This window comes from Penicillium robsamsonii (genome assembly GCF_028829455.1).
Source record: "Penicillium robsamsonii strain IBT 29466 chromosome Unknown utg000005l_segment0_segment0, whole genome shotgun sequence".
NCBI lineage: Eukaryota > Fungi > Ascomycota > Eurotiomycetes > Eurotiales > Aspergillaceae > Penicillium > Penicillium robsamsonii.
In genome coordinates, this window is record NW_026643223.1 from 1,651,378 (window position 1) to 1,672,004 (window position 20,627).

Here is a 20,627-nt window from a genome sequence, read left to right on the forward strand (position 1 = left end):
CCATCGACTCGGTAGCTGTGTTTCCCAATTCTTACTGAAAATTATCAGTAGACGAATTTTATCCCTTTTATTAGTCTCGCCTTTTGCTCTCTTTCTAACTATACTAGTTTCATAACTGTCACTTGTTTACGGAGTAGTCTGTGATCTCCTGTCCCCTACAATGTAGGCGCATCTCATCGTTCCCCTATACGCGTGCTACCATTCAAGTCCCCTTTAAATAATTATCTTACTATAGCTTATCTTGAGGCTTATCCCCGTATAGCCCTTGAACTACCGTAATCGTTTGAGCCTATTAACCTCCTACCTATATCTCGAAACTAGCGATCTCCTAGTAGACTAGCATGGCCGAGAGGAAATGAACGGCATTAGTGTCCCGGGGTACCCGAGCACATTCCCACCGGAGTTGGCTAGCGGCAACCTGAAACATGAGCCTGACTTTGAGCTCAGAAAAGCGGCAGCTAAAATTTAAAGATAGCAAAGTCTCATCCGGCAGAGAGAATATGGTACATATAGCTTCGTAGATATTATGTATTATGTATGTGCAGATGTAAACCAAAAAGAAAAACAAAACTCCTTTTGCGGAGACAGATGAAGGGGTTCACTGTACATATATACTCTATAAGTGTGTGCACACAAAATCTTAACTTTAGTCAAGACAAAGCTCGCAATATACACCGGGTATCGAGCAAAAATCAATGGCTATTCATCGCAACGGATCGTAATTTTGCAGCATTCGCGGCTTTCGCTCTGCACTGCTTGCTCATAGTACATACCGCAGTCGGCGTGTAGCCTCAGCCGCGATGAGGGCGCTTATCGCCCCGATAAAGAGACAAATGGAGATAGCGTTCGGTCTATCCTTGTCCAGATTCATCCACTGCGTATCAGATGTGATGTCTGCAGCGTTATCGGGTGCGGGCGCTGCGCCTGGTTCGAGAATGCTGAAGACAATCCAGCTGATGAAGGTGCCGACAAATTGGGGTAGGGTTGTGTACACGTTCAGCACGCCCAGGTAGATACCGGCCAGTTCACCTGTTGACGGAATATTGGATGAATGTTCCTCCTCATCGGTGTCGCTGTCGAAGGAATCGCGGTGGTTAAGTCGGAGGACATCCAGTTCATTGTCTGCAGCGGCGTGACGCAGACTGGCTGAGGTGATCATCGTCACGCCGGATCGTGAGGATGGGATTGCGGGAGAATAGCCGCCCATTGTTAGTTTGTTGATTTCTACGCCCATAAAGGCGAATGGAGCCCAGCCGCTAATTGCCCAGGGGATACCGCAGACCGCTACTAGAAAGGTTGCGAAGGCGCGGGAGTGTGCTAGAGGGGCGAAGATCATTGTGGCGGCGAACATGATTTGGGAGATCAACCAGGCGGTTTGGAGGTCGGGTCGAATTGCGGTGACGTATTTGAGGATTGATGCAAATCCTGGCGGGGGTCTAGCGGTGAATCGTGTCCGTTTGCTGTCCGGTGATAGGATGCAAAAGGGTAGGAGGACAGAGCTGAGGAATGTGATGGCCGAGAAGACTGTTAATGAAAGACTGCCCACGCGGCCGACTTCACCGAGCATATCTGTTGCCTTGGCCATGTCGTCTTTTGGGACTTCATAGCGGAAGTAGGTCTCGCCAACCCAGGTTGTGCTGTAGAAGAGGAAGGGGAACCAGCCTATTTGATGTTAGTGTTGCTGATTTCCCAGGTGCGGAATTTCCATACCAATCCAAGCCCAAAATTGAGCCCAGCAGATTGCTTGAATGCGAGGCGGCAATTCAAAAGTAGTTTTGAACAGTTGAGAGAGGACTTGAATAGCACCAGCACTCCCGTCATCCCTGTTATCAAAGATTAGTTGGTGGCAATACGTATTGGTTCGAGTTCAACCCACCTTGCCGATATCAGAACTCGCTCTTTCACCGAGTATGAGGTGACTGCCACCGCCACCACCAATGAAAAAGCAGCAATGACTGTCATCTGCTTGAACTGCGTATCTCCAATAATAGTCCCAAAGATGCCAACGGTATCGATGGCACCGACCACATAAGCAAAGAGCTGGCCGATGGCAGACATTCTCCCGGCTGCAAGAAAGGTCAGTTGTGTTTTAGGGTTTGAGGCTGAGACATATGGGGAAGGGCCATACCCCATGCGGATCCAGCTTGTTGCGATGGGATCGGTAGTGTATCCACAATCAGACTGCGACAGCACGCTTGAACTAAGACATTGTAAGCCACTTCCGATCAAGATGCGAGTAAGTCTACCACTTACCAACGTTGATGGAGAAGTCCACTGCATAAATACTCAACACAGCTAGGGCAATCGTGCCATTCTTAGCCTGTAGAAAATCAATGTTAGCTTTCACATAACCATAAATCTAGCCAGATGTTCTAAGAAATAGTATCTGTACCTTTTCCGGATCTTTAACAAATAAACCAACAATCTCTGCCGTCCACCCCAAGATAAGCAGACATGAAGCGACAACAAACGATCCAAATATCATGAAAGGTCTACGCCGACCCCATTTCGATCGTGACCGATCAGCAATAACTCCAATAAGAGGCTGGATAATCAACCCAGACAACGGGCCAGCAATCCACACCAAAGAAGTCTTAGACTTTGTCAACCCGAGCTGAAGAAGGTAAGGTGTACAATCTAACAAGGAAATGAATATAAAGTCAGCGAGAATTATTTCCAAGTCACAATGGAGTCAATTTGAAGAGTGGATTCTTACAAGTCATCTCAGTACCCCACGTGAACCTATTCCCAAAACCCCGAGTTAGCCACTACTACCACAATCCCTGGAACCTCCAATTGCCTCCAAAACCCGCAAACTAGAAATTGTCGCGCAACATCTAAACCCTTATACCCAAGCGCCAAAACAGAAACGGGTGATACGCACTGTAATCCCACCAAACTAAATGTCAAAAGCGCCATCCTCGTAGACTCATTCCGCCCCTTGATGGAGGGCGTCCCCGCCCACCTCGCAGCCTGCGGCATCCTAATTATCCACGTGCTAGCATGCACTCAGCTTTTTTCCGCGCCTAACAAAATCGTCGGGGGGCAGGAGGTGGCCGAGCCAGCGGGCGATTCAGTTGAAAGCGCCTAGCCGGGAAAGAGACGCGCTGTTCAGAATCGAACAGAAAAGTGTGTGATCGCAGGTTCGGGGATGCGTTCCGGGTGTTGAGAAAGGGGCCGGTAGGGGTCTGATCGGTTCGGAAATTGTGTCGCGTGCCTTTCGGGGCTGTTGGGTGAGCTCGCGGGGGCCAAAACGTACACGGTACGTCTGGAGATTCGTGGTTTGTTGACAGCGGGGATATGTCGTGTGAGTCGCGACGGAGGTGTCTTTCGCTGTATATACAGCTGTCGGAATGCGTCTATGAGTTCTAAAAGAAAGACGTTGGCGTAGAAGAAGGAGAGAAAATCCGCCTTGGCCTGAGCGTCTCTATGCGGGCCCCCCCGGCCTTATCGATTTAATTTACGAGACCCGCTAACCCTGGAGTCCTTTCATCTGCCGATCCGGCTTTTCTTATGACAGCCAGGATCGGCCATGCATGGGGTATTTATTCTCTGTATATAATTCTTACACATATGTATTAGGTTTATGTACAGGTTTGTTTGCAGCCAGGGCTGGAGGTCAACCTTATGTCAGCCTCATGGACCCTTTGGCTCTGATTGGCTACCTGTGATGACGTAATACAGGGCTCAGGAGCTCGGGTCCAATTATAGAACAGGGGAATAGTAGACACGGGATGTACGTGCACCCGGCAAAGTTCGTATAGGGGCTCTATAGGGGCTCTGATATCATAGTCTGGTTAGGAGTGCTTTTGCTCAGTTCTTTCTACTGTCGTCCAAGCAAAAAATAATAAATAAATAAAAAATAAAAAATAAAAAATAAAAAATAAACATGGTGAATGACATTTGGTCAATATCCAACAAAGTAAGGGCGTAAATATCTTTCATTGCGTGGCATCCAATCCTAATTTTGAATTGGTCTCGAAAACCTAAGTATCACAATATGACGCGACTCCTGCCGGCCGACCAGAGTCAAGAAAATAGAGATTTTAATTTCTTCGTATCCCGAATCCGCTTCCCGTAATCATCGTAAACTATATTCCAAAGACCTACAGCCGGTTGGGGGTCGAGGTAGTGACTGGCCACTGGTAGCCAGCAGCATCGCTGAACTTGTAGCCGTATGAAGCAGTGAAGTCATCAAGGACAGCAGGTCCACGAGAGCCTAGAATCAATGCAAATTAGCTATGTGTCATGGTTGAAAAAAAAAAAGCGGGTAAACTCACCGTAAGGGTACTCCATAGGGATGATCTCCTTGTTGTCATCCAAGTAGTGCAGGAGAGGGCTGAACATGCGCCAGCTGGCATCCAACTCGTCGTCACGGACAAAGTTGGAGTGGTCGCCCTTGAAGGCATCCAAAATCAGAGACTCGTAGGCCTCGGGGATCTTGAGGTCGGAGAAGCGGCGGCGGTAGGTCAAGTCCAGCTCGGTAACCACTGTCTGCATGGAGAGACCCGGCAGCTTGGAGTTCATCTTGATATAGACGGACTCGTTCGGCTGAACACGAATGACAAGCTCGTTACGGGGAATGTCCTTGAAGATACCGGAAGTGACATCCTTGAACTGGATGCGGACCTCGGTCTTCTGCTCGTTCAGGGCCTTACCGGCCTTGAGAATGAAGGGAACGCCGTCCCAACGCTCGTTCTTAATGTATGCAACCATTGCGCAGAAAGTCGGGCAACGCGACTCCTTGGGCACAGTATCATCCTCCAGGTAACCGGGCTTGCTGCCGTCGAGGGAGCGGCCGTATTGGCCGATGATGACGTTCTTGGGCTCAATAGGATCCATAGCGCGGAGAACACGGACCTTCTCATCGCGAATATCCTCGGAAGAGAAGGAAATGGGGCGCTCCATGGCGAGCAATGTGAGAACTTGCAGAAGGTCTATAAAATTGTTAGCATCTTTTCCTACATCTAGACAGTGTGATTTAATATACGTACGGTTCTGCATAACGTCACGGATAATACCGAACTCATCGAAGTAACCTCCACGGCCCTCGGTGCCGAAAGGCTCCTTGAATGTAATCTGCGGCCGATGTTAGAGCCCATATTCCGGAATGAGATCATCTCATCACATACCTGAACGTTATCGATGTGGTGACGGTTCCATGTGGCGTTGAAGAACTCGTTGCCGAATCGCAGAATTAGGATGTTCTTGACCATCTCCTTACCAAGGTAGTGATCGATACGGAAGATCTCCTCCTCCTTCCAGTTAGGCTCCAAGGCCTTCTGGAGATCGCGCGAGCTCTGTAGGTCCTTACCGAAGGGTTTCTCGACCTATTAAAAAATAGTGTATCAATACGGGGTTCGTCTCGAGCAAGCTTGTCCAGGGAAACCCACAATAATGCGAGCGAGACCGCTCCTGGGGTAGCAGTTGCGCTTCAACTGCTCGGAGACGGTAATGAAGACACTGGGAGGCAGTGCCATGTAGAACACGCGGTTCTGCTCCTTCGACTGGCGCTTGTCCTCGATCTCCTCGAGGTGCTTGTTCAAGCCGATGAACGAATCGTCTTGGTCGTATTGGCCAGAAACGTAGGTGCACATCTTGCAGAACTGATCTAATTGATCTTCAATCTCCTTTGTGGGGATCTTGATGTACGAGCGAACGCGCTTGAGGTATTCTTCGGTGTCCATTTTTGTTCGTGCATATCCGACGATCTTGATGTCCTTGGGGAGGAATTTGTTGCGGAACTATGACAAAAGTGTCAGTGGATAACAACTAGAATAGTCAGTAGAAATAGCACATACAAGGCCAAAGAGAGCAGGGAACTATCAATTAGTTAGTACGTCAAAAGAGTCATCGTATCCTGGAGGGGTACGAACGGTCTTCTTCTTCGCCAGATCACCAGATGCGCCTAGTACGACGATGATGGTATCATCTTTAAGTTCGACGGTGCTGAATGCGAGATCCATTGTTAGCGGGTCGAATTGACCGAAAAAAAAAAGAATTTGCGATCGCGGCAATTGAGGGGTTGAGCAAGGAAGCTCTCTGGGCAGAGAAATTCTGCAAAAACGTTCAAGGAATGGATTGGCTATTGGGATGAAGGCAAATAACGTCCAAAACAGCAATCTTGGGGGGCAAGTTGAGGTTGAATTGAGGCAATCGGTGTTCCATTGCCCGAGGAGGGGGGAGTGATGTCAGAGATACAGGAGGGAAAACTCACCCAGCACCATGGCGGTCATCGGTCTGGTTGATCACACTAGACATCTTGCCGCTTAATCAAAGAAGTTTGAGAGAGTTTGGAAAAGAAGAAAAGGAAGAATGTTGAGAAGCAACAGGATCCGGCGGAGTACTTTTTAACGGAAGTCGCTCACAGCTTCGGCTGGTGGGGCTTTGGCTCTGGGTATTGTATGTGTTTTATGACTTCAAGGTATTAATCACTTTTTGATTACATTTATTTTTTTATTACATATGACGATATAGTCATATTTTGTTTCTCTTTTGACTACTTAATGCCCTGGAACCTAGCAAATTCCAGGTCAACTTTCTTATATTGAGTCTTCCCGATCTTCTTCGTTGACCTTGAACTTTACTGAAATCCCATGGGATACCCGTTTTGATTATCAACCCCGCGCAGACTAGAACTTCCACTGCTATCAGCGCTGCTTACTGGGGTTCGGGCTCGGGGTGATACACCGGAGGAATTATCAAGTCCGACGTGAGGTCGCTTATTCTTATTAACAGCTTTCAGAAGCAGGGGATGAAGATCATCTGACTATATAGTGATGCAGTTCACTTATAGGTGGGGATCACACAGCCAAAACAGGCTGGATTCGACTATGGAGTGATACGTGTCCATAACCAAGTAGTATGTTCAATGTTTTAAACGGGAATTATAGAGAGAGCTCGTCCTGTATACTATGCAGTACATGTATCCAAAGCGGAGCATTTTGAACCGCATCGAGGGGAAGGTTGCAGTACACTAAAATCCGAAGGTATCAAATTAAAGTACCGAATCAGCAAGAACAGGTACAATACCATGTACCTTGAGCACGCAACTCGATAAGAACCTCGACCGGTGACCCAAATCGTGGGGACGGATCGGCGCATTTGTCATTTTCTCGAGCCAGACGGATTCTATTTTCCCGACGCTTCTTTCAGGGCTATTAACCCGTACGGTTGAAGGCTCACCGAATCCGGAGCATATTAACCGGGGGGCTATTATACTACCTAGAACACTACCCTCTCTAGTCAACTACTTGATTACTCTTATTATATTGGTTTAGTTTTTGGTCTCTCGGACGAGTCGGCTTGTAAATTGCCCCCAGTTTTGATCAATACCCGGTCGCAAATGTAATCATCGATCCGACGTGGTGGGGCTGGATACAGGAACTTCTAGAGTTCCCAATCTGGTCTCGGTCTGAAGTATATGCACCGGAATGCTACCCGGATCATGTCATCTCCAGGTTGAAGATATCGATAATTACTCTGTGTTCTCAAGGTGGGATGAAAAAGCGTTCACTGTCTACTCCATACAATATGCTACGTAGATCTGCCGGTGGCCTTGTGCATATTGCGTTTTTGAACCCTTCCAACCTTCCAAAGTTGGAACCCCTGTCGTCATTAGGTTTGTCAGCTGGAAAGCTGCATTGGAGAGCCGAGTCGGACTACTGTAGCCCGAGCAGAAACAAAGGTGGGTAAATTTGGATCGGAGAAACAAAAGTCCAAAGCTTATCTCATCTCAGATTCTGCCTATCTAATCGCCGACAAAGCGGTGTGACTATCACGGGATCTCGCTTAGCCCTGACTTGTCACGTGAAAATGTGGCTCGCTAAGATCCCGTTTGGGCTAGGGCGAAAGCCAACACACCGGCTGGAAATTGATTGTGCGCCTGACTCTATCGAAGCGACGACAACCACGACAAACGGGAACGACTTTTGATCTTGCGGGTCATTCCTTCGACTTTCTTTCCTTGCCCGCTCCCCAGAGAAACGCCGACACAATGCCTTCGGAACAAGGACACCGCCGTGAGTGAATCCCTCGAAGTTCTTATCGATCGTCGTTTTGGTGGTCTCGAATTCGCAAAGCCGCATCTCGAGCAGGCACCTTGTGTGCGACGACGGATTAAAAAAAATCATGTGCTAACTATTTATTCTCTTCTAGTCTACGTCAAGTAAGTTACCACCGCACTTTCATCATCGCATTCAAAAGGATACACCAGTTCGACATGGAGGACCGATTTGGGGGACACAAGACATCGCCACTCAAATCGAAGCAACACACGATATGAACAGAGCATTAATACGAATTTCTTTTTCACAGGGGACGTCACCTGAGCTTCCAGCGCAGCAAGCACGCCCTCACCCCCAACACCAGGTATCTATACCCTGCGCACAAAAACTGAATACGATGAATGGAATCTGATATATGGTTATACAGCTTGGTCAAGATCGAGGGTGTTGATGACACCAAGTCCGCCAAGTTCTACCTTGGCAAGAAGGTCGCTTTCGTTTACCGTGCTAAGCGTGAGGTCCGCGGCTCCAACATTCGGGTGATCTGGGGCAAGGTCACCCGGCCGCACGGTACGTGAATTGGAGCCAGTCTCAAGAACCATCTCGAAAATGGACCCTCTTGAGTCTGGCCATCTCGAACTCGAATTTCGTTTTATCTGACTCGTTCCAGGCAACTCCGGTGTTGTGCGCGCCAAGTTCCGCAACAACCTCCCCCCCAAGTCCCTCGGCGCTACCGTCCGCGTTATGCTCTACCCCTCCAACATCTAAACGGCTTCTATGTGTTGTTTTTAGTGGGCGATTCCCTTCTTCGCACAGACGGTCGGTCAGGCAAGGAAAAGTCGACGGAACGAGCCGATGTTGATTTGAGGTGATGGAGTTGGCGGGTTGATAACGTTTTGTTCGTGGGAGAAGGCAGGGCCAACAAAGCCCTACGAATCAAAAAAAATTTACACTTTCATAGCTGTGTCGACCCCAAGATGCTGGGAACGAGCTTCGTCTCGATATTTCTCCTTGTTCTTACAATTGGCGAGCATGATGTGTCTGGTCGCGCAGCGTCACTTCTCCCATTGTGTATCTGACGCTTAAACGCACCAAATTCCATACCATTTCAAATTTCAACAGACCGGTCAATCGATCCGCTTCTTCGTGCGTTCTTTGCGTCCGTCCGTCTATTGTTTTAGAAGAAATTGTATTTCATTGCTCTGGCTCCAATATACCATGGCATGCTTGTTTTTTTGCGGACATAAATTATACTCCCTTGGCAACAGGATAAACAGACCGTAATATTTTCAAATTAGCTATAGCTCCAGCACCCATAGACCCTGCGCGGCCTTATTCGGCCTGATTCCCCAGGTTGTGGTGTGGATCCTCCCCATGTCGTGAACCACCTGAACTTGGAAATAGAGGGCACTCTTTTGTCGCTCTATCAAGTATTATATCGGTGTTTTATGTTTTTATCTTATTCCAATTTCCATTTCATTGCCACACACTATTCTCTATAAAATTGCCTACAAATTCCACAGGGGGGAAAAAATTCAATATATATTCTGCCATAAAATCCGATCCGAACTCCACTCTAGCCGAAGTATATATATCCCCGAGTATATAAAAGCAAAAAAGAACACCAGGTATTCTAAACCCCCAACACCAAGACATTTCATCATATCCTATCACGAGTCTTACAAGATCTCATTGTGAATAGATTGTCTATGCGCTTTCAAATTCTCCCGTCGACTCGAAGCATGGCCACACCAGGGATTGGGACACTTGAAAGCCCGTGGATTAACATGCTGAGTCTGGATGTGCCGCATGAGGACGCCTTTGCGCGAGAACAGACGGTCATACGGACAGTCCTTCCATTCACATTTGAATGTTCCGTAACTCTCGCTGTCTCTGTCCCTAGACGAATTGCGTTCAGTATTTGCATACGATGATTACGATTCGGAAAAAGAACATAGGAATAAAATACACACTTTATTTTGCCTCCACGGCGGCGAGAACGATAGGGCCGTTTGGTTCGGCTAGGCTCTGTGCTTGCCTCATCCGACTCAAGGGTCTCTCGTATGATGGGAGTTGAGACTGGAAGATCATCCCAGGGACTGGGATATCCAGGGTCGTAGAGGCTTTCCGGCGAGAGTGCAGGTACGGTGCAGATTGCGGGGGCTGGGACAGCTCTTGGACTGTGGTTGTTGATGGGCTGCCTGATGGTTCCTGGGTCTAGGTACGACAACGAAGGAGTGGGGGATGTCATAGCCCGGAGGGCAACCGGGGTGGAGGGGTACTGCATGGAGGAAAGTCGTAGCGGATAGCTGTACGAGGAGGGTCCAGCAGTGAGCGTTTTCGCGTTGATCAATGGACTAGGCGAAGGAGGAATGAAAAGGGCCTCGGGCTGTTTGAGATTGAGATACTCGGTACTCCAATTCTCCAACTCTGCATTGGGCCACGGAAATTCGGCCCCCGGGATAGTTGAGTTGTTGCGTGTGGACCATGCCATCATATGTATAATTGGCGACCTGAATGTAGAGAGTAAGCGTTGAGAAGGTGGAGACAATCTTGTCATAGGAGTGATAAGTGGGCGGTTAGATAGAAAAGTGTTTCTTTGAGTTGATGAAGAATATGTGGATATTTATACTATTTACGTCAATGTGGCCCTGGGCACACGGTAGGCTCACTTTACTAAAAGCCGCACTCTGGAAGACTACACACCACTGATAGTGTAGATGGGCAAAAAAACAACGAGAAAAAGGAAACAAGGGTGGAAACAAACTTGACCAGACGGACGCAACTGGATTGACCCCCGGATTTGTTCCAGAAGACCCATATTATTCTAGAAAACTTATCTTACGTTCTAGAAACAGGGATCATGGTCTCTTCCCCGGGTCGATGTCCAACATTTCTAAATGCAGACAAGGATGATTCCAAATAGAACGGGCATAATTGGTCGTGGCTTTCTTTTAGTGGGCTGAGTATAACACCCTGGTATCTCAGATCCTGGCTACAGGAAACTCGTCATTTGTGACCTAGCTCTCTCACTCTTCCGGAGAATTGGGAAACCAAAGTGGCAGGATAATTTGAAGTGTGATAATCCTGCAGACTGCAAGCCAACCAAATCGAAACAGCATTGACACTGAAAGAAATTGAAAACGAAGGGCGAAGCGTGATCAACACGTATAATGATCCTCGAACTTGGTTAGGTCGTTACTAGCTCTTATGGGGTATACAGTGTATTTTACTCTGGCTTGTAAAATAAACACGCAGCTGAAGTGTTGACGCATTTTCCATAAACCCGGGCGTACTTTGTGGGGTTCAGGTCCTGTCCAATAGCACGAACTTGACCTGCTTGGCAGACTCGTCTTGCCTAAAACTGTAGATCAACATCCTCGCAAAGTCCCACGGTTGATTGGTTATACGAGCGATCGGCACATGTTCATTCAGTTTTCTTTTTTCTTGACACTTTTTGACACTTTTAATGTCTTTTTTCTCTTTACGGTTGTTTCATCATGCCGTTAGAATCTGATGGAAATAGAAGATTTGTTCAAAAAAGCCTCACTGTGTGAACAATCTATATAGATTGAACATGGATGTGTGACAGGGATCAAGGTTACATTGCACCAAAGAGGTCTAGCGCTCCAGGGCGATTGGAATATTATAATATCAGAAACTCATTACCACATCTATTCTAGAGAGACCAAGTAGCCATAGCATGACGAGACATTAAATGTCCGATATTGATGCTAGAAACGTTGTACCGTCAAGTTAGGGTTCCGGGAAGTTTTCAATTTACAGAACGGACGGTCCCCGCTTTACCCCAGAAGTTATAAAAAGAGGCTCAAATATTGGGGCTTAAGCGCCTGTTGCATGTGACGGGAGCTACATATGCTGGGCTCGTATACGCACACAATGGGGCGCAGCTCAGCTGATATGTCCTATTATTATCATTATCCTACTTCACGCCTATTCCACTATCGCTTGCTCCCAATCGAGAAGATCGTGCCAAATACTTACGCTCCGGGTATCATCGAATATCCCCAACACCCGATCCGCCATAATTCAAAATCAACTCAAATCCTCCCAGTGGCTGCTATGCCACAAATTGAATATTTCAATTAGGCTCGCTTCAGATGAACTCTTCCTAGGTGCTCGGTCATGTTATCCCGTCGACAGAATAGCTGGCCACAGACTGGGCAGTCGAATGAGCGTGGTGCGACATGCTGCGTTTCTATATGACGCATAAGGACTCCCTTACGGGAGAAGACGCCGCGGTATTTGCAGTCTTTCCAGTTGCATTGGTACGTGCGGTGAAGTTCCCTAGAATACAAGTATGATGTTAGCTTGCGATATTATGCTAGCTTGACAATAGAAGGAAGGCTTGCGAGTGTTTCCGTTTGAGTGGTCGTCCACCGCCACAGAGAGTCTGGACTTTACGTCTACTCACACCTGGTTCGGGGGTGGCTTGTATAGCGGGGGTGGATACTCCCAATGCCGATGGTGTGGAACACATAGTACTATATCCAGAGCTGAGATAGCCCATGGTTGAGGTCTGACCAGGTCTATTGTTCCCAATCGAGGGATGGTGTACCGTGTTCTGATTGGGCGGATTGAAGTCGGCATGCGCTTGGGTAAAATACGTGGAGTAGCTGGGATGGACTGGTGTGGAGGGGTGTTGCATGAGGGTATTGGACGGAAATTGGTTATTGGAGAACATCGATGACTCTGTCGCCAGCGAGGGACGATACTGATGAGCTATGGACCCATAAGGGTAATGCAGATCTCCGGCACTCTGACCGTAGACAGGCGTACTGGAAGCGTTCGAGGAGGCGTCGTATGGAGACCAATCCATGGTGATATGGGAACAGTGACGGGGGACTTCGTAAAAGATGATACTATGGAAGCAAAGTAGCATGTAGGACACTGCTGGTGGGTTAGATCAGTCGGATGGGGATATGAGATTTATAAATCCGAAAACTAATGGCGATATTACGTTAAGTGCCCAACTAGTGAGTGCATGAAAATTTGACTTTGCTGCACCTTATTACAAGCCACAGTGTTCTACAGATTTCAGTACGAGATGTATGCCAATAAGAGTAGAGGAAAGTGAACTGGGCAGTGGAGTCGAGGTCTAGACGGTTGAGTCGATCCCAAGTCTTCCCGAATAATAGATAGTATACAGGCTAGACGAATAAGATGTGACTTGGATATTACTTGATGAGGGTGAACAGAGGGGGAAGGGGGAAACCGGAGTAGGTAGATCGGCATTTTGCTCCATGTGCTCGGGCCGATGAAATCAGCCTCATATTGAGCCTCCATGTTAAAGTCTGAACGTGGCAGTGCGGCATACGGATGTTTCCATGCATTAGCATGTTTCATTGCTCCCTGCTTCATATTGATCCTCCGTGCCCGAGCTGTGTTATCCACCGAATCATTCCTTTGTATTGTGGATGGGTGGAACACCTGGGCGACGAATTGACTCAGTATAACACGCCCAACCCCGCCTTGACATGTTTATCCGGTAGGACGAAGACAATACATCGATTTACAGACCAGCTGTATCAGGATCTTTGTTCTTGCGACCTTATCTTTTGCTTCGTGTTGACAACTTGACAAGTCTGTGCTGAATAACCGACGGCTTCCAACCTAAGGTTCTAGAGATTTACACACCGTGGGAGCGAGTTGGCAGGGGACGATGACCGGTCACTACGTACATGTATGTACTTATACTACCGAGCGACATCAATAAGGCTAAAATCATAAAGGTGCCGCAAAAACTATGCAGAGAAAAAAGGCCGACCAACAATTTGAAATGGGCGACTACCTGGAGCTATAATGTTTGAATGTACTACTGGCTGGCACAGATCATAAAAATGAGACAATACTGTGTGTATTCGACCGCTTTGTCCATTCTGACGAAAGAGTTCAAGGCAATGACTGCTCCCCGGAAGATCCAGCCTCAGCTGGACCCACGGCTTGCCTCTTATGACGGTCGCCTGCGGCGGCATCCCACTAGTTGGCTGAAAGCACACGACAAAGCTAGGAAATCGGACTCTCAAAACGGACGCCAGCGTTAAGAGCTCGCTCATCTTCAGCTTGGGTTCGTCTAGCGCGAACGTGGCCATTTTTATAGAAGTTGACTGAGTATTTCTCGCCGTGCTCCACAGCTCTAAGTGTTTTGGATGCCATGTAGATAGACTCCTTCATCGGAGAGCTTGATTTCGTTCAGCGGTGCGACTTATTCCGCGTCGCTGTCTGGAACTAGTTTCGGACACGGGAGACGGAAATTTCCCCATAATGAAGCCCCGAAGCTTGTGGATTCTGGGAGAGATTTATCACGGCCCGATCAACAGAAATTCCGTGGGATTTGTGGACCGTGATAGCGGCTAACAACAATAGGAACTGCAAGCGCGTAGAGCACCCAAGGATTGCCCTTGTCGGTTATCTCGCTTCTGACTCGATAGTATTGTTCGAATAGCTCATTTCTTGCTGGTATGGAAGATTGACCGTGAATGCATAGGGACAGACTGGCATCTTAATTGGTATGCCGGACCACAATATCATCAGAAGCCTTCGAGTACCCGTTCACCAGCCCATGCTCCGTCCAGAAGACTTTCGAGCATCATAACGCGGCTATCAGTCGACAGCTGGACTGCACGGTGGGGACCACCGTCATCATCATTGTCATCAGTGGGAATGTCCTTTGCACCGTTACATGTATGCATTGAGCGTTGCCCCCCGTAGATAACGAAGACGGGTGTAGTCACTAGGTGCGCTTCGAAAGGCCGCGTAGAACCTCCCCCACCCCTGCGTGATTTCCAGGAACCACTTGCTTTGTTGTGGCTACTAGGCGAGGGATGAAGAAGGAAGAAGCCTTGATTCATCAATCTATGAAAAAGTAGGGAATTTATACCCCCGAAGTCTAGCAAACGATCGCTGAGTCTACTAGCAAGGAAGGAGATGGGATCATCCAACACCTCACCTGGCATGTCGATAAAAATGATTAGTTCTCCCACTTGAAGAATAGACTTGGAAATGGGGTCTTTCTTGAAGACATAACACTCCAAAGGGTCATCCGTGATGAAATTCAATAAAATCGATAAGATATCGAGATGTATACACCGTTGGCATAGGTATGCATTGTCGGCTCCAAACTATTTCATAATCCTCTAACTCATATTTATCTTAGGTTCTGACTTTTCTCTCAGTTCGCTTTAATCTCACCTTCATTTTACTTTCATCTTTCTGTCATAAGCCTTATCAACGTGTAGCTATTTGAAGCAGTGTCTATAGTAATTGATGAAAATGCGCGAATAGCGCGAATAGGAAAGGTGGTCTTCCCATAAGATTCGGGATACTGGATGTAGATCAATTTAACATTAGACAGACCAATGCCAAAGGCCTTCTTTCGTTTTTGGGAGGTGTTGTCTCCCTCTTTTATTTTCTCATGTTGAGTTTTCACAAGGCTAATCAGCTAGACTGGGTTTGTTTACAGAGAATAGCAGATTCCTTCTCTCTCTCTTCGCTTTCGCCTTTCTTCTGCCTTCTACCTATGTCGCTCTAACTCTCTTTTATTACATCCTTGTCTATGCACACTTGTGTATCAGCCATGCCTGGTCGCTATTATCGTAGATCACCTCCAACGCGACCCAAGGCCGGGCGTCGCCGAAGCAACACTACGCGGGAAGGATAGTATAGGGGGGGGGGATGGAGGACGATGACCAGGCTTAGATGTAGGCTAGCCAAAGGTTCTGCTGCCTCGATTGTCGCCGACTCATGCTTCCTGATCACAATTGGGACCCAACCTGCAAAAGGTGCAATGCCCACTTTGTCCCCAGAACTGGATGTCCAGACTTGTCCGATGCAACTCCCTGTTGCGGTTCTTGTGATCAAAATCTGACTACTCCCAATATTGACGAAACGCCAACCGCGCCTTCACCCGTTGTGTTCAGCCTTGATGAGCTACCAGTCATGGTTGTAGGATCCAAATACCGCGTATGTCAAGCCTATGCCACTAACACTGTTCTTCCTTTTCAAGGTTGTTTTTCCAGAGTTAAAGCCCATTATGCGCGCACTTTGTGACTTCATCATCTCGGATCGAACCCTACCAGTCGATTTCGCCCGTGCTCCTTACAAGATGGTGTTCAAGCCGTTGGAGGCCAATACGCGTTTATTGATATGGTCTTTGATACGGTGCCACGAGAAGTTAAGGATCTACTAGGCAGAGCTATCACTATGGAGGTAAAAGTTAAGATCTTTTCCTTGAAATAACTACTCGTCTAATCACTTACGCTTTGATCACTTATGCTTTGACTGCCTAGGCTTGAACATATTCATTTGAAGTAAACCTCAGTCGAGATGAAACGGGCTACTCGTCACGGCGGATACCTCGCCTTTGTGACACACATCCAAAGACTTGATTACTGGCGTCCTTATGTGGGACAGGCCAGCGAACAAAAATACCGGCTACCTCAGCACAACGCCGAAATGGATCCGAGAAATCGCTTCATTACTGAATCGTTAAGTAGGGCCATGGACTAAGACGTGCAAATTTCATCCGACTCTGGACCATCCCTTTTCCTGTAGGAACCGATGCAATGGTCAAATTAGTTTTCCAAAACTACTTGGAAATGATCATATGTCGATCGTTTCAATCGCTTCCCTCATTGACCTTGGAAGAGATCTTTGGGCTTTGCCCACAAGCCCAGAATCAAGGCCACTATTCAGGAATGGGGCTGAATGTTGTGTCAGCCTTACTGAAAGGGCGAGATCTCGGTCCACAGATCCAGAGATTAGCAGCTGGCCAAATGTTCGCGCTGCGCAAGATCGTCACACTCATCAGCACGGTAGTATACCCACTAGATGGCGAATGAACATTGATGACTATCAAAAGACGCTTCGCCGAGCAATTCAGACGAATCCAGTCCTCGATCAATCACTCACTTTGAAACTAGACGATTGGGCACAGCTAGAAGGCGAGCTATTGGACCTTGAAACATGGTTTCAGTCAACTACCACCAAACTTGAAGAGCAAGACCGAATCATTGAGACCGGACTAATATTGAAAGACTTTATTGGCGGGGCATACACTGATGACAACGGAGAAGTGACCCCAAAAATCCAGAGGAAAAGGAGACCAGCAAACACCAAGGAAGCGACTTTGAGCAACGGCATCACACTTTATGGGGACAAAGCCACTACGGATAGACTGGCTAACACGCTTTTACGCTACAACGTCTGGTCAAAGCCAGAAGTTGTCGACGTCCCACCTGAAAGATGCATGAGGATACCCATGCTCGACGGCTGGGAGAAGCGAGTTAAACGGAAAAGAGTCTACCCAACCGGTGTCAAAGAAAAGGAGCTCATTGACAAAGTCTTTAACGGTCTCCAGGCTGAGGGGAAGCTTGAATGATTCTAACAAAATTGTTGTGTACCATCTGGCATGCCTCGAGTCAGATTTTCTCAAGTATTAGTTTTAGTACTAAATTGGCTATTGCTTATTAACCCCTATTCTTATAGTAAGACTTGATTCCAATGATTTAATATGACAGAAACCTGAATGAAAAGTATGCTCAAATCCAGTACTATGAAACTTTCTATCTAATAGAACATACCATGATAAACGCGCGTAGATAAATAGACCAAAATGACTGATCAATATACAATGTGGGTGTTTTTCCGGACCCTCGGTACCGTGGATATTGTGGGTTTACCTTGTATCCAGAGACGTATTGGGACTTGGTATTTGACATATTCTTTGCCTCTTTAGAGATCCTGTATGATGATAGGGATTGTTCGGATGATACGTTCTCCCGGCTTAGATGTATCATTCACATTCGTTTTATCTGGGTTACCAAGCACAATTCACTCGCAGGTACCCAGCGGAGTTGGTGTTCAAACGCCGATATTTTTCGAATCGGATTGCCCTAGAAGAGTTGATTCTGAATTGGCATATCATTTCAATTTTACAACAAAATTCCAATATCACCGGCAGTTTGGCGGAGTGGTCTAACGCGCTAGACTTGAATACTTTTCATGCTATCTAGTCCTTTCGGGGGCGCAGGTTCGAACCCTGCAACTGTCGATTTCTTTTTGCATATTTTGTTTTATGCCTCTCTATCTATATTGCTTTTTTAATTGGGCCTATGTGATTTTATTTAACCTTCTGGAAAGATGATCGCATTCACTAGGTTAGAAACTAAAAGATATAGCCCCGTAACTCGGCAGACGACCTCCATCACTTCCAGTTTCGCTAAACAAAGGCGCTCGCTACCAGAAAGGTGAGATGACAAGAAGCTCTATCTTGATGTTAATGCCCAATTGCAGGACGTGCTTGAGTGAATGTTTCACACTTGGTAGTTGGATAGCTCGTGAGGACCGAGGTCGAGGATTGCCGATGATTGCCTTGCATTTGCACGTAGAGATACTTGTAATATTCGCTGAGCGAGGTGGCGGCGTCGTGACGAGAACGAATCTGCCACTCACAAATCTGACCTTCTTCGACTACCAAGCTGCATTGTCAATAGCCATCGGTGTGATGAGAGAGAACTCCTTGCCGGTCGACCACGTTCTTGCTTCCTACCCCGTATTTCATAAATACGAGCTGGCACACCCGCAGTGCTAGCCAAGCATCATAACAGGCTTCAAGTGGCCTTGGATCTGCTAATATAGCCTCCCAATAATCAGAAAGGTCCGCAAGATCTTGTTTACGGTCCACACGGAGCCTTTATCCCGCGATTGGGATTTTCCTAGGCCTGTTGTTGTAGGTCTTCCAGGTCCTCGAGCAAGCCATTGTGATCCTTCCATAGACTATGACCTTCTTCGCACGTAGGAATTCAAGGAATCCCCGGGACATACTCGCTTGTTGCTTGGTCAGGTCAATCAAGGGCTACGGGTGTTCTCATATGAGGTGGCCTCAGCTCCACCTCCTGCATCTATACCCTTGATGGCCATTCGTGAAGAGTTTCATAAAGGATGCCCTCAGACCCCTACGAGGTGGGAGGTCTTCAGCTGGGCAACCCTATCTTCACAGATCTTCAGAACACCCATGATGATGTCGATGTAGACATTGGACGTTTAGGTTGAAGTTTGGAAATTCTGGTCTTCAGGATTCAGGTTCAAAGTCTTGAGATTCGACTTGTCAGAGTTTAAGTTCAAGTTGCAAGGAGATTCAGGTTGGCTGTAGCGAGGAGATTCGACTTTCAGAGATATTCGAGTTTCGAGGAAAGAGAATACCTGTGTTACTGTCACCCGTAAAGTTTAACAGCTACTAAGCCCATCTAGGTAATATCCATAGCTGTGCAGCTGTCACAATGATGTACGTTAGTAATGTCTGAGAAATATACCCTGAATCATGTGGTGGAGCGATATTGACTTCGAGTTTCGCTTTGTCAGTGGGATCTGCGCATTCGATGTGATATCCCTGTAGGTCGCCTCATTCTGAGCAGCTGGCTTTGGGTCTTCCTGTCCTCATTCTGGTGAAGGATTCTCCATAGGTCTTCTTCGATAGCTCCTGGATCTCTTGGAATTGCGACCTCGTGACCTACAGCGTATGGATGAAGGAGTAGGCAGGCTATGTTTGACTATAGTTGCCAAGTCATTGTCAGTTTTAGCAAAAGGCTAGAGAGTAAATTCTTTCAGAACGTACCATGGGTATGCTAAAATACGGGGCCATGGATAAGAAGGGTCAATAGAGAAGTAGGGGCCAAAGAGAAGCAGGGGCAGAAACCAGTTGGTATGCTTGAATGATGGAGAAATGAAAAGAAAGTAAGAAAAAGAGAGAGGTGATTTCGAGAAAGAAGTAAAGAAAGACAGAAGGAGAATAGAGAGAAAGAGAAATAAGAAGTGAAGCTCAAGAGAGATGTGCTTGCTGATGACCTGAGATGACCAATACTGGATCGAGCTTTAGTGACATGTCAAGATGGCAGAGCATGCGGAACGTGACCCAGTTCATGGTTGCAGGGCTGCCAGTCGACACGGCCGATGGAGCAGGCGCGGCTGAGGGATTGCTAGGGGAACCGTATTGGGACCCGATCGTACGTTAAAGACGCGAATCTCAAGTAAGGTTGGAGATATAACGGTGAAGCAAAAGTGGAGTAAGACCTTGGATGGAGCTACGTTGATCGCCAAGAGAGAGATGGAGAATGCGATGCGAGAGCAAGCTTATGTAGGAGGAAGTCAGGTGGTTCTAGAACGAAGCTGGAGGGAGAGATGAAAATTTTGAACGCCACGACCCTATGCATGGCTTGACCAGGTCTCCCATAGCAGTACTATAAGTTTAAGGTTTCTCAGCCTACGATGGTATAAATCAAGTCATGGACAGAGGGCAGCTGGATGCCTATAGGCTAAGAGATATCATCTGTGAGTCAAAAATTCTGATATGTCGACATGTACTTATAGAGGTGAGTCCAGGAACCAGCGGACAAACAAGGCACTCAGGGGTCAAACTTTGCATAGATTTCTATGCATTTCTGTGCGATTAGCTCTATCTTTGTACACAAAGGCTCAACATGCATCGTAACTCATTTGCAAGCAGCAACAAAATATAACTCCAGAATAAACCAAGTGAGAGGCGTTTGAGGCTGCAATGGCAAGACCCGATTAAACAATATGCATTAACTTTTGAGAAAAATA

At 47.2% G+C, this 20,627-nt stretch overlaps 8 protein-coding genes across 8 annotated transcripts; 4 read left to right on the forward strand and 4 right to left on the reverse strand.

Moving 5' to 3' along the window:
* Positions 1–760: 760 nt before the first annotated feature.
* N7447_008657 (putative sucrose transporter) lies at positions 761–2,982 on the reverse strand (the record flags this gene model as incomplete). The annotated part of the gene is made up of 8 exons (XM_057232919.1): positions 761–1,662; positions 1,711–1,823; positions 1,877–2,066; positions 2,129–2,200; positions 2,254–2,320; positions 2,393–2,637; positions 2,717–2,742; positions 2,885–2,982. The coding sequence occupies 8 exons, from the start codon at positions 2,980–2,982 to the stop codon at positions 761–763; spliced, it is 1,713 nt and encodes a 570-aa protein (XP_057082461.1).
* Positions 2,983–4,106: 1,124 nt separating this feature from the next.
* N7447_008658 (glucose-6-phosphate dehydrogenase) lies at positions 4,107–6,261 on the reverse strand (the record flags this gene model as incomplete). Its single annotated transcript, XM_057232920.1, has 8 exons — positions 4,107–4,219; positions 4,281–4,937; positions 4,995–5,079; positions 5,133–5,330; positions 5,394–5,744; positions 5,802–5,822; positions 5,877–5,949; positions 6,218–6,261. The coding sequence occupies 8 exons, from the start codon at positions 6,259–6,261 to the stop codon at positions 4,107–4,109; spliced, it is 1,542 nt and encodes a 513-aa protein (XP_057082462.1).
* A 1,420-nt stretch (positions 6,262–7,681) lies between these two features.
* On the forward strand, positions 7,682–9,188 carry N7447_008659 (60S ribosomal eL33 domain-containing protein; the record flags this gene model as incomplete). Its single annotated transcript, XM_057232921.1, has 6 exons — positions 7,682–7,768; positions 7,847–8,021; positions 8,158–8,167; positions 8,317–8,370; positions 8,434–8,576; positions 8,677–9,188. Coding segments are annotated over 6 exons (567 nt in total), but the record flags the coding sequence as incomplete, so codon positions are not given.
* A 497-nt stretch (positions 9,189–9,685) lies between these two features.
* Positions 9,686–10,503, reverse strand: N7447_008660 (uncharacterized protein; the record flags this gene model as incomplete). Its single annotated transcript, XM_057232922.1, has 2 exons — positions 9,686–9,905; positions 9,980–10,503. The coding sequence occupies 2 exons, from the start codon at positions 10,501–10,503 to the stop codon at positions 9,686–9,688; spliced, it is 744 nt and encodes a 247-aa protein (XP_057082464.1).
* A 1,609-nt stretch (positions 10,504–12,112) lies between these two features.
* Positions 12,113–12,846, reverse strand: N7447_008661 (uncharacterized protein; the record flags this gene model as incomplete). The annotated part of the gene is made up of 2 exons (XM_057232923.1): positions 12,113–12,314; positions 12,380–12,846. 2 exons carry the CDS (start codon positions 12,844–12,846, stop codon positions 12,113–12,115), a joined length of 669 nt encoding a protein of 222 aa, XP_057082465.1.
* A 1,021-nt stretch (positions 12,847–13,867) lies between these two features.
* N7447_008662 (uncharacterized protein) lies at positions 13,868–14,071 on the forward strand (the record flags this gene model as incomplete). The annotated part of the gene is made up of 1 exon (XM_057232924.1): positions 13,868–14,071. The coding sequence occupies one exon, from the start codon at positions 13,868–13,870 to the stop codon at positions 14,069–14,071; it is 204 nt and encodes a 67-aa protein (XP_057082466.1).
* A 2,561-nt stretch (positions 14,072–16,632) lies between these two features.
* N7447_008663 (uncharacterized protein) lies at positions 16,633–17,406 on the forward strand (the record flags this gene model as incomplete). The annotated part of the gene is made up of 1 exon (XM_057232925.1): positions 16,633–17,406. The coding sequence occupies one exon, from the start codon at positions 16,633–16,635 to the stop codon at positions 17,404–17,406; it is 774 nt and encodes a 257-aa protein (XP_057082467.1).
* A 2,470-nt stretch (positions 17,407–19,876) lies between these two features.
* N7447_008664 (uncharacterized protein) lies at positions 19,877–20,208 on the forward strand (the record flags this gene model as incomplete). Its single annotated transcript, XM_057232926.1, has 2 exons — positions 19,877–20,029; positions 20,059–20,208. 2 exons carry the CDS (start codon positions 19,877–19,879, stop codon positions 20,206–20,208), a joined length of 303 nt encoding a protein of 100 aa, XP_057082468.1.
* Between the last annotated feature and the right edge of the window lie 419 nt (positions 20,209–20,627).